The sequence below is a fragment of the Poecilia latipinna genome, unplaced genomic scaffold (genome assembly GCF_001443285.1).
Source record: "Poecilia latipinna isolate Pla-1442-1.1 unplaced genomic scaffold, P_latipinna-1.0 Scaffold962, whole genome shotgun sequence".
NCBI classification, from domain to species: domain Eukaryota; kingdom Metazoa; phylum Chordata; class Actinopteri; order Cyprinodontiformes; family Poeciliidae; genus Poecilia; species Poecilia latipinna.
Window position 1 is genome coordinate 186490 of NW_015113578.1, and position 13460 is coordinate 199949.

A 13460-nucleotide genomic window follows, 5' to 3' on the forward strand; every position below is an offset into this window, starting at 1 on the left:
GGGACTTTTTGTTAGATAAATAAATAAATAAATAAATAAATAAATAAATAAATAAATAAATAAATAAATAAATAAATAAATAAATATGTCGCATACAGGCGGATGTTTCCTACCATCCGGGTCTCTTTTTCCGGAGTGGACCAGGACTCCAAGTACATCGTCCTGATGGACATTGTTCCGGTGGACAACAAGCGGTACCGCTACGCCTATCACCGTTCCTCCTGGTTGGTGGCCGGCAAGGCCGACCCCCCTCTGCCCGCCAGGTAAAGACCCCAACACACTCCATCTGTCCAGGTGTCTTCAGGATTACTTTGTCGAATAACTGGCAAAATGAAGTCACGTTTTTAGCTCTTTAAAATTAGTGAAAATGTAAAGATTTAAACAAATATTATTTAAGTTCGTCTTAGAGGCGAATTGAACGTATCAAGTCTCAGTGAAATTTTTGATTGGGATGTCTGGAAATAATAATGCTAATAATAGAATAATATTAATTTAACATATATTATCCATAACATTACCTAATTAAAAGTATATAAGCAAATTAAAGTTGTATTTTTGTGTTTTATTTATTTATTTTATATGCAGGATGATTATCTGTGTAGTCTCCATGTAACAACCATACGTTTGGTGCTTACCTATTATTTGTTCAGAAGGCCAGTAGCATGGTCGTTTCTTTTATCTATTGAAAAAAGAAACGACCATTCAGTCATCTATTTTTCATGTAATTAACATGCTATATAGCTAGTTATATAGCTAAATTATTTCAGGATCTGGATAATTATTCAGATTCTGAACACAGTCAGTTCTTACTAAAAATAAATAAATAAATAAATAAAAAATCACGTCAATATTTTCCGTCGTTAGTATACACCTGTATGTTAAGAGTAATGTGCATAAACGGCGATAATCAGCGTGATATCATAAATCAAATTCTGCAATTTTTCAAGAAAAACTAAATAGTTTATCCTTTAAAAACGAATTTCTTCCTCACGACAGGTTTAGTCAGAAGTTTTACGACGAAACGTTTGATAAGTGCCAATTAGAGTCAATCAAGATCCGCGCGTTGATTGGTCGTGGCGGCTGCGCTTGAATGCCTCTCGGCCAATCAGATGTGAGATGTCGTGCTCTCCTCCGGCAGGTTGTACGTCCACCCAGACTCTCCGTTCACCGGAGAGCAGCTGATGAAGCAGATGGTTTCCTTCGAGAAGGTCAAGCTGACGAACAACGAGCTGGACCAGCACGGACATGTGAGAGCAACTTTTATTTTCCTCCGAAGATTACAACAAATAGGTTTTTATGGAGCCGTAAAAAGAATTAAAATAGCAAACACAGCCTGACTTCGGTGTTACGGTCAGACAAAAACATACAAATAGTTCCTAGAATGCACAAAGCAAACAGCTAAAACAAGGAAGTACATAAACCCTCACGGAGTCATTCATGTCCAACAAAAACAGAAAAATACTTTTTTTAAAAATCCAGTTTTATTTGATCATACTGTCTTAATGTTTATACATTACTTATTACTTTAAGATTCAAAACCTTAAAGTAAATGAAATAAAAAATAATAATCTACCAGGTTTAAGACATTTATGGGAGCGCAAATTAAATCCACGCAACAATTAATTCATTTTGTTTATTAATTTTAAATACATTAAGCTGTAATTTTGTAACAATGTGATCTATTTGTAGCTGATACGATTATTTCATTTATTCCTTTTGATCAGATTTTAGAGTTTTGCTTTTTTTGTTGACTGTTTGCAATTATGACCTGAATTAGTGGATAAATAAGATCTGATTTGGAGGCTGAGAACAAAACTACTATTTTTTTCTCTGCCCACCTCTTTTGAGTTTCCCCTTTCCATTCTTTGTCTTCATATTATATTTCTCTTTTATTTTTACCAGATAGGCCAGGAGTCTCCAGAGCCTTCAGTATGTCTCTGAACCTTGCTAAAAGACTCCTAATAAATCTAAATCTGATAAAAAGTGATAAAGAACCAGTCAATATTTCAAAACAAATATATAATAATAATAAATGCAGGATTTGAGTTTCAGTGGAATAGTTGCTCTAAATAGCAAAAATGCCCTAAAATACCAGAAATACTGTTTGTCATTAGGTTGGATATATGTGAATGAGTTTTATTCAGCTGGACTGACGACAAATATGGGTCTTTGAACGGCAGAGTTTGCAAAGAATTTGACAATTTTGTCCAACACTTTACTGACCTCAGATAATGATTTAAGAAACCATATCATCAGAGTGTGCCTCTTTGTCAAAGGTTCAAATTTCCTCGATTTGGGAAACTTTAATTCAAACTGAAAGAAAACTGAGAATAAACACAAATTAACCAGCATCTTTACTGGGTTTTGTTTTAATTTCTGAAATCATCTTCTTACGTGGTGTCAGGCAATGAGAACAATCATGTTTTAATCATGTTATTACTGGGTTTATGCTGAGCTGCAGTTTTATTCTTTAGTCATTTTCTCTTTATAATGTGTTTATACATGTATAAGTATTAAGAGACCAAAGCCTTTCGGTTTGTCTGTTGTCCTCAGGAACAACAACAAATTAGCACAGAAGGCAGCGCTGCATCTGTTAAGGACCTGGAGGTCGTCCAGTTAGTGTTGGTGGGAGTGATTTACAGTGTAAACAGTAACGAAGGGTAATGTCCGGTGGTCCAACATGCGAGGCTGACTGATAGGCCAAGTCAAGGAGAACAGTCAACTCCAACCTCTCTGATGCAAAATAAGAAAATAATTTATCAGGTTTTGAGTTTATTCTGTTGTTTGCAGTATAAAATACCTTCTTTTCATCATATCTTATTTTTGCTCTCTTTGCAGATCATCCTGAACTCTATGCACAAGTACCAGCCACGAGTTCACATCATTAAGAAGAAGGACCACACCGCCTCGTTGCTCAACCTCAAATCGGAGGAGTTTCGCACCTTCGTGTTCGTCGAGACGGTCTTCACCGCCGTCACAGCCTATCAGAACCAGCTGGTGAGTAAATTAAGTCAAGTCACGACTTTGTATCTCTGCTTGTCGTAAGGAGCGTTTGAGTTCATCACAGAAACCTCATCAGCACAGGAGTTATGTGTAAACTGAGATCAAAAATGTGATCTGAACCAGAGGGTGGCGATTTTAAAGTGATAATCATAAATTAATATTTATTACCATGTTGTAATCTCTACAACATGTGATACACAAACTCACAATAAAAGTAGATGACAGACATCAAACATACAAACAAAATATCGAGATGCTGCATCTTTTTTTTTGGAAGAATCATTAAAGTCTTACAGCCTTGTGCAGCATGGAGGTCCGGATTTTGAATCCTAATCTGGAGTTTGCATGTTCTCCCTGAGCATGCATGGGTTCTCTCTGGGTACTCCAGACTCCTCCCACTTCCAAAAACAAGACTGTTAGGTTAATTTGTCTCTCCAAATCATCCTCAAGTGTGAGTGTGTGTGTGATTGTTTGCCTTGTGTTCTGTTGGCAGTGAAAAACCTTTATTTGTGGCGCCCCCTGGTGAGCAGTTCGGGGTACTTGTTCTCAAAATGACCAGGCTTAAGATTTGTGTCTTTTTATCAAGTGAAACTGATATTTGGAACCACAATAAAGTATGGGAACATACTGTAAAAGAATTTATCAATTTGAGTTTATTCTGTTGTTTGCAGTATAAAAACTTGCTTTTCATTGTGTCTTGTATTTGCCGTCGTTGCGCCTTGCAGATTATCCTGAACTCAATGTTTCCATTAAAATATGGAAGCACACTTTAATGTGTTTATAATCTACAGTTTCTATTTTATTAAAGCATTTTTTGAAAAGTATTCTTAATTTTATAAAAAAAACTAGCATCATTCTGAGCAAAAAAGGTTTTAATTTTATGCTATATGTTGTAGAAAGGTTTTATAAAATAGAAACCAGGACAAGTGACTTTTATGTATTTATTTATTTATTTATTTTATTTTATTTTTTTTTACAAAGAATTGTGTTCATTAAACATATTTGTAAATTAAAGAATAACTTATTTTACAGCATGAAGATGTGCCAATCATTGATTTTTAGAAATTGCTGACAAATATTGACTCTAGATTTGATAATGTGGCACTAAAAGAATTAAGTTTAGACACAAAGGAGTGAAAAAAGAAAAGTATTTTGGAGCAGAGAACAGAAACAGACATGTCTAACATGTTTTCTGCTGGGGTGTGTTTTTCCCAGATAACCAAGCTGAAGATCGACAGCAACCCGTTCGCCAAAGGTTTCAGGGATTCGTCGCGGCTGACGGACATGGAGAGGTACAGGGGATTCTGGGCCCAGCACTGTTTGTTGGCCTCTCATAAGACACACACGATTTTATTCATCAGGATCTTTCTTGTTTCTTTCACATCTTCCTCTTTTCTGTGTTCCTTCACTTCACTCTTCTAAATATTTAAAATATCCCTTTCCTCTAGTGTTTTTTTCATGCTGATCATCCAAGTTTATACCATATTTTTCACTTTTTACCCTAATCCATGTTCACTTCATTGTTGAGGATTTTTGTTCTTTTTATTTATTTAATTATTTATTCTGTTTTCCTTTTCTTTTTCATAACTGTAACCGCTCATTTCTCTTTTTGCCATTTGTGAATTTTTTCTCCCGTCTTTTCCTCATTAAGAACTTTGTTCCTCTTTCCTTACAGCTCGTACTGATCTGCTTTGACAGATGGGTCGTTTTTACCTTTTTCTTTTTAGCTTGAGTCTTATAATAAAATTGAATGAAACAAATAATTTTATTTGATTTATATACTTATTTACCTGAAACAATGCAGCTAAACATAGTGGACACAGAGTGTATATAATGGTTTCCATAAAAGAAACATAGCAATTTAATAATTCAAAGCTAAAGTCCCTGGCTGGATTTGCAAAAATAAATAAGCTTTTACTGAACAAGTACAGTAAAACCATATCAACAATAAAAAAAGGTCTGCATGACATGGAAAAGTACACCAGTGGATTTACACAAATATGAAAAGTTTGAGCTAATTAAAAGTGTGTAAAGTATTAAAAATGGGTGCAATCTTCTTTGGCTAAATGTGAATATTATTAACACAGAGGGGCTCAACTGCAGACATTCTAATTTTTTAAAGATTAAACATAAGAAAACTAAAAGAAATCAATTAAACATTGAAATATCAATAACTTATCTTTTCTAACGCATGACAATGATGCCAGTAAATTATGGATAAGTTAAATTACGTATAAGTAGCAACGACAATGACACTTCTTATTGATGAGGTTAATCATTTGATTGTATATTGACTTTATTACTGAAAGGGCCATTTATCTTCTGAAATGAGGAAAGATCACATTTATATTAAAGCTGCTTAGTGTGGCATGTAGCTGAAAATGTTTAAAACTTATTTGTTAGATATACTTGACATCAATCACAGACAAATGTGAGGTTTAGTTCCTTAGAAATTCAACTTCAACTTTAAGTGTGTTGTTTGTTAAAGTTCTTAATTTAAAAATACCTGAAAAATTTATTTTTAAAATTGAGTAATAGTTCATTTTAAATGAAGCACTGAGTCATTTAGTAAACAAACAGGGCATTACTGCGTTGTCCGCATAAAGTTCACATGTCACTGTTAAAATGAGAAACTTAAGGTGAGTTAATAATTCATAAGACAGGTCACTTTTAAAATAAACTTCTCATCTGTTTCTCAACTCAAATTTCTACATTCTTTAAGTTTGTGCCAATGAAAGGCTTTTTTTTAGTCAAAACATTGTTTTGTCCATCTTCACATTTCCTTCTGCTACTTTTTTCTTTTCCTTATTTTAGTTTTCATCCCAACAATATAATGCACAGAATTCCCAGAGAAACGCAGAGACTATGAACCGCCGCGCCTCTGCCGATTTTAGCAGACGCAGCCAAAACACAAACTTCTCGTAATTCCCGATTCCGGCACTGTGGCCAAAATCAGCTGACAAAATCAAGCCATCTGCCCATTTCCCTCAATCAAAGATCCCAAACAGAGACCGCCGAACGCATCCAGACGACCCTTCCTCCCCCTTGTACTTCTCCGTCTTTCTCTTTGTGAGGGCTGTGAATTAGACCTGATCAATTGGTCTTCGGGAGCTGCAGAAATCACATTAGTCTGGAGTCGGCCACTGCACTAAAACACACTGTAATTCAATTGGCTGCAGTGACTGATTGAAACCAGCATGCCCCGCCTTTCCCCCCCTACCGCCATGCACTGTGGGAGTTTGCTTTGGCTTCTGCGCCGCGGGGGCCCAACACTGATAAAAACACACACATTTGTACTCCTCTGCTGACAGATATTGCACTTTCCTAACCTAATTGGAGGGTTTCGGGCTCCAGAGGGGTGGGGCTGAGGAGGGACGCTGCTAATGTGGACGCATTGGTCTGATGATGCACACACATGAACACACACCGCCTCCCCCAACAATATCTGTCACTGTGGTTTAGAAGTGCTCCCTGAAAAGTCTCAAATGAGCTAATGCAGTTTGTGGGACTGTGAACACATACATGACACACATGTGCCTGAATCTACACACACCAGCTGAAAAACAAAGTAAATACACAACCTAGACACACTCATAGCAATGCAAGAGCTTATTTTACTGAGTGACGCCACATAAACAGTTCATTGGGAAAATATTCAGACCTCTTGAGCTATGTCATACGCTGCAAAAAACATAAAATCTTACCTTTGCTCTAGGTTCTACTGATAAAATGTTAGTACACTTAAAATAAGACTAAACTAATTTGCATATAACTTTTCACTTATTTTAAGTCAGAATTTCCTTAATATTGTTTAAAATTGGTAGATTTTGGACCATCGACATTTTCCCCCAGAAGTTAGATTTTTTTCTAGCACATTTTTTACTTTTAAAACTTAGAACTTTCCACAATTTCTTCAGAAATTTTTTTAGATTAATCTCAAAATTTTGGAGTTTTCTTTGGCAAAAAGTTCTGTTTTTTTTTTCTTTTTTATTAGCAATAGCCCTGACACGCCGTCAAAGCTAGCTTATGTTTTTATCATACCAAAATAAGCTTATTTTTAAATTTTGGATAAAAACAGAAGTTCCATCTGATGATTGATGACTCTTTATCAAAACTACAATATGTTGACAACTCTAATTCAAGAAGATTTGATTTGATCCTTGATGTGATAAAAGTCCAGTAGGAAAAGGAGGTCAGTGGGATATGGGAGTGTTCTTGATCATTTATGCCACATTTATTTTGTTTTATGTGTCTTTATCATTTTTTATGGCCAAATTAGAAAAAGAGGACAAAACTGACTCAGAAGTCACCACTGTTAAAGTCCACCTGTGCAGATAAGAAAACTTTGCTAAATGATTTGTCTCTCCTGTTATCTTTTTAAGGTTGTTGTAGAAAAGATATCATACAATTGTGGCGGGAATTGAAGTCTTTCCCATTGCGTTTATGTGTTTTACGTAGAAAAAGCCAGAGTCAGTGTGTTACTGTGTAACTCAGACTTAGTAATCTAGCACTGGGTGTGACCTGCACATGTGACTGCTGGTGCAATGATAAAACAAAAGAAACAAAGAGATTTACTTTGGGGCTCTCTCTTTGGCTTTTGCTGCAGGGAAAGTGTTGAGAATCTGATCCACAAGCACTCGTACGCCCGATCGCCGATCAGAACCTACGCTGGCGACGAGGAGAACCTGAGCGAAGACGGACACACCACACACACCAGAGGTGAGCGCTCTGAAAAGCTCATTATTTTCAGTAACTCAATTTGCTGAGTGAATCATATATATTACACATACAGTGATGCTTTTTTGTGCAACTCTGACTTAGTAATCTTTAAATATTTTTAAAGAAAAGCCTTTAATTTTTATTTATTTATTTTATTTTAATGATTATGGCTCACAGATAAAAATCCCCTTGTCAATGACTCTTAAAATTTGGGTATTGTGAAAATTTTACAGCATATTCATAGAAAATTGTGTGAAAGGAAAATGTGCACCAGCAACAGGGACCACTGTAGCCACGACCGGTTTGTGAAGAAAAATCTTTTCAAGAATTTGGGGAATCTTCAAGGGAGTTGACTGAGACCGGAGTCAGTGCCTTAAAGCTGAGCTCCAGCATGTTTGGTCAGCTGGTTTTACCGCTGCATGTGCAGTACAGTGAATACTGGAAAAGACTCACCATTCAGAAAGCACTTGCTGCATTATTGTTGGTTGTGCAGCAGGCTACACTTCTGCTTTTCAAAGACATACCTGTTGTATGATTGCAGTTTTACATGCAAGTGTAAACGTTCGGTTTGGGTTTTGTGTTCAGCAGCAGCTTATTTGGGTTTAAAGTGACAAGAGACCAGAAAGAGTTTTGTTTCGCTCATCCTAACCTGTCCAACGAAGCATAATATTCACCTTTAACTAATCTGATCAGCCCATTGTTTATCTCTATCTTTTCCTCCTGCAGGATCAGCGTTTACGGCCTCAGACAACCTCTCCCTGAGCTCCTGGGTTACCACCACCTCAGGCTTCTCGGGTTTCCAGCATCCTCAGACCCTGTCAGCCATGGGGACTGGAACCGCCTCCTTACCCCACCCCATCCAGGGATCCCTGCCCCCGTACAGCCGGCTAGGCATGCCGCTGACGCCCAGCGCTCTGGCTGGAACCATGCAGGGCAGCGGGCCGTCCTTCCCTTCCTTCCACATGCCCCGCTACCACCACTACTTTCAGCAGGGGCCCTACGCTGCCATCCAGGGACTCCGCCACTCCTCCACAGTCATGACGCCCTTCGTATGACTTCACACAGCAGAGGGCCAGAACTCAGTCTGACCTTCAAAAGGGTGCAGACCATTAATCCTCATCACTCCTCATCTGGCTTGCACCTGTCCCTCCGGTTGTAAATAATTCACCTGCAGCGAGTGGGGCGACATGAAGAGGAATCTGCACACTGAACTGAGGCAGACTGTGCTCCTCTCTCAGGATCTGACTCCTAAGAACAGCTCCGATGTAGGAAAAGACTGATGACTTCATTGCAAAGCAAATGCAAGACAAAAATACGTGCATGCATGTTTTATTTCAGCCCTCGAATACAAAGTACACTTTCTAAATGTTTTTAAAATGGCAGCAAAACCCTGCAGGGTGCGATTCCTAAAAAATGACAGACGGAGGGTGGATGGAACAAGCAGCCATCTTAGCTCCTCTGTGTTAGGAGAGCCATATGTACAGTTCAGAATAACGATGACACACTCTGGGATCCACTTACTCAGAGGTTTCTCGCTGTAAATTATTTAAAAAAAAAGAATCCTAGAACGCATGCTGACTGCAGTAGACACACACATTGCTTAACTTTGTATGTTTTAACATGGAATGAAGGACTTCACGTGTAAAAGAGCTAAATGTTTTTGTTTTAAAGGCCTGGTCACACCAGGAATTACAAACCTGCTTTTAACCGAGGCTGTGAGAGCAGACTGCGTCATCAAAGCTGGATGCAGCAACTTATTGTTTCCCCAAGGGTTGTACTTTAGACATATTACACACAATCTGGCGAAGGATGAGACCAATTTGTCAAAACTGTTTTTGTTTTCAGTTCAAAATGGTTCAAAGTCATTTCAAGGAGATTCCAGAGAAAGTGCAGATGTTTGAGTTTTATCCCACTGTTTGGAGGATAATCAGCACTAATCCTCTCTCATTTGTTGCTACACACTGCTGGTCAGCTGGCTGAAGGATGGCTACCATATATGTCAGCCATGCTTACAAGAAAGGAAATAAAAATGAAACGTCACCCACCACACTTATTAAGCTAATGCTGTTTTAAACCATTTAGCAGCGAACTGCAGGCTCTACACAAGCAAATAGCTTCACTAATTACATTTTTAATTTTTCATAAATACTGTGAAATCATAATAAGTCTTCATACCATGAGAATCGCATTCTGGCTCATGTCTACTTCACACCATTAGCATAAAATATAATTAGTGATGGCAACAAAGCTGAATCTCACACCTTATTTCAAAAACTTTCCTCAACAACAGAGCTGAGAAAGAATATAAGAACGTATTTCATCCTCCTTCGGTGCACTTGCAGAGCTCAGAGTCTAGGCCAAATGAATTAAATCAAAAAAGTAAATTGTATCTGATCTTAATGCTCCTACAGTCTTCTTAAGAAGGAAACATTTAAAAGTTGCTTCCAGGCAAGCAGTCAGAAGTAATAATACAAACATACGAGAAGAAAAACAGCAACATCAACTGGTTGAAATGGAGTCAATTTAAGAGTAGAGAGACCTAAACGACCCAATTTAACTGTTTAAATTGGGTCAAGCTTTGCAGAGATTTGGTGAAGGTCTCTGCAACCTTCAGATGGGCTAAAACTACCTGCAGGTGATATGCAGCAGGTTGAGTTGATTCAATGTTTACAGCTTGAAGTAATGACTCTGTGTCCTGATTTAAAAGCACAGGGAGAGGAAAAATGTGGAAGCATGAAGAGCTGACATGTAACTCGCTATTTTGGTCGTTTATTTAAAATAGAGAGAGGGAGACCAGATTTACAATTCTGTCCTGGTAAAACACCAACATATTCCTGAGTATTTAGATTTTTAGTCCATGCAGGTTTTTGTTCCCACTTGCAAAAGGCTGAAATGATGTGAGAACAATTACCAATGTCGATTTAGTTTTCAGCTTTTTGTGAAAATAATGAAAGGTGTTACTTGTAACAATAGTCTGTTGCTGCATGAAAGTCAGATTATTCAGAAATGTTTCAAGAGAGCCAGGAAAACAAACGCTGTACAATGACCTGTGCAACCTTTTCACATCCACAAGCCGTTTATGGACGTTTGATTTGATCCTCTTGGATGGCAGAAGACTTTCTTTTTCAAAGACGTCTTTATCTGATGTCCAGCTTGAACTGAGTTTTGGTTTTTTTCAGTGTACACATAAATACCTTTGGATTTTGATTTTTTTATTGAAGATAATCGTTTTTGTTTTTTCTTAATGTTTTGTCTGGCATAATCTGACCCCAATAAGTTTTTGTTTTACTGATTTTTAAGTGCAATATATTTATTTTGATCTGTGGAAAGAATCTGTAATGTTCTGTATCACATTTAAAGTTATTTGTAAACCATGAGAAATATATATATATAAATCACAATCAAAACATTTCCTGTTTTTTTTAATCTTTTTTCTTCCTGGATAAACTATCTAGGAAAATAAAATAATTAGGGATGAAATACTATTGAGTATTTTGAAAAGTCAATTTATTGAAAACATTTCAATGAGGAAAGTTTCATAAGCAGAAACATAAATAAAAATAATATATTGGTCTTTGTGATTACATCCTACACCTTTTGGTCTAAATATTTGGAAAAACTTGCAAAACATCAGATTAAGGATTTTTTTGGCATTTGATGAATAGCTGCTAGCATGAGCACAATTTAAGCTTCCACTACGTTTCAGGAATGTCTTTTAGTGTAAAAAAAAAAAGACAAATGAAATGAAAAATTCCGTAAAAATGCAAAATTATGATCTTAAACCTTTAATTAAAATGTCAATTAAGAAGCAATAATTTGTCAAAGTAAATAGTAAAATGGTGGGGTAATTACATAGAATCCATTAATATTAATAGCAATTAAATGTTCTCTATGCTTCATAAGTATGTTAGTATAATGAGTCTTTTGTAACTTAATATGCAATAAATGACCATATGAAATATACCCAGATGACAATTAAATGGCATCTTGTCAACAGACAGAAATCAACAAATAGTTAATTTTCTTGCAGAATTCCATAACTGCCGTTCCTTTAAATATATTTTGTAATGAGAAAGCTTTTACATCATCTTCTTGAGTTATGATACAAAGCACAATTGTGGGTCCACATCTTAAAGCAGGGGTGTCAAACTCAATTTCACCGAGGGCCACTTCAGCATATTGGCCCCCCTCAACGGGCCACATTGACGGTACAAATCAGGAGAGCATCCCTGCTAAAACACCCCAGACAAAAGGTTGACTTCCCTCATTCAGTTCTGTAGAGGCTTATAATGAGTCAATGGTCCAGGTGTGTTAGAGAAGGAATGTATGTAAAGCTCCAGATGGTAGCTCTGGAAAACTAGACTTGGGCGTCCCTAGCATAAATGTATAAAAATACAATGTTAAAAATAAATTAAGCACCACCTCATATTGTTAAATAACTGATTTTATGTATTGAAGTTTTAAATATTACATTTGAGTTTCCATGGATGTAAAATTACTGCTCAGTTTAAAAATTACAATATTTAAATCAGTGTTTAAAGGTAAGAAAACAAGTCACATGGGCAGACATTATAGACTTTATGCAAAGTCTATAAATCAGTTAATTAAAAAAATCCTTTCTGAATATCATCTCATGGTCTCTGAACTAAATGCGTCTTTCTGACCGGGAGCTGACAGCGTGTTGAAGAGTTATGGACCGGGCGCTTCGGAGCGTCTGGTTAGGAAGCGCATTACAAACCTTTGGTTGAAATTTAGATGGTAGTCAATTTGTGCTCAAAACCTATTTTAAGTCAATCATCGGCCTATAAAATGCTGTGGGGCCACATGTGACACGCGGGCCTTGAGTTTGACACATGTGCATTACGCCACAGAACTGCCAATTTGCCATTGAAGTCGCTTCGATTTCAAAGAAGCCTACATTGAAGTCGATTGGCAAATGAACAATGACGAAAGAGGAAGGCTCTTGTTGTCTCACTGCACCCCAAGAGATGCATAACCTACAAAAACTGTTTCTGTCCAGTTTTGAACCAGAGACCTTTTGCATGTAAAGCAAACATGATAACCACTACACTACAGGAACTGAACTTCTCTGAGTTGTTTCAGTTTGAGGTTCCAAAGTTGATGATGTGAGATGCAACGCATGAAAATTTAAACTGAGGTTTGCACTCAGATGCCTGGATTCAGAGTACAGACCATGACACCACAGAACCCTTGTTGACCTTTAGTAAACATCTGTGATGAATAGAATAGACTAAAACTGTTTCTGTCTGGTTTCGAACCAGAGACCTTTTGCGTGTGAAGCAAATGTGATAACCACTACACTACAGAAACTCAGCTCTTTGCAGTGTTCCTGGTAGATGATCCAACATTTTGTTAGAGACTAATGTCAACGATGGGCATGGAACAATGTCAAATACTTACAGATCCTCTCAGAGAGCACAGTAACTTGGTGAACAAACTGCCAGACTTATACTTGTGCCTAATTTCACATTACAGTCCATAAACTAAGCCTGGGATCAACAAATTGTATTGAAGATGTCATTAGCAGAGACAAATGGTTCTAGAGAGACTTGGCTAAATGGCTAAAAAATAAAATCAATACTTACATATAAAAGATGGTTCAAAAATAAAATTAACACATTAAAATAAAAAATATCTGTGAAATACAATCAACACTTCAAAATACAAAATCTCTGGAAAATAAAATATTATGTATGTTGTTTCGAAAAACATTAGAA

General features: G+C 36.8%; 1 protein-coding gene and 1 non-coding gene across 3 annotated transcripts in view; one reads left to right on the top strand and one right to left on the bottom strand.

The window, feature by feature from the left end:
• tbx20 (T-box transcription factor 20) overlaps positions 1-9268 on the top strand; it is a 14984-nt gene extending 5716 nt beyond the window's left edge. The window contains exons 3-8 of one of the 2 annotated variants that reach the window (XM_015049869.1): positions 99-263; positions 1139-1247; positions 2839-2997; positions 4219-4295; positions 7607-7722; positions 8449-9268. In XM_015049869.1, coding sequence (XP_014905355.1) covers positions 99-263; positions 1139-1247; positions 2839-2997; positions 4219-4295; positions 7607-7722; positions 8449-8777 — 955 coding nt within the window. In that variant the 3' untranslated portion in view covers positions 8778-9268. The remainder of the gene's footprint in view (positions 1-98; positions 264-1138; positions 1248-2838; positions 2998-4218; positions 4296-7606; positions 7723-8448) is intronic. The other variant, XM_015049870.1, reaches the window with a different exon arrangement.
• Positions 9269-12980: 3712 nt separating this feature from the next.
• Positions 12981-13053, bottom strand: trnav-cac (transfer RNA valine (anticodon CAC)). Its single transcript has one exon. It is a non-coding gene; the product is annotated as a tRNA-Val (tRNA).
• Between the last annotated feature and the right edge of the window lie 407 nt (positions 13054-13460).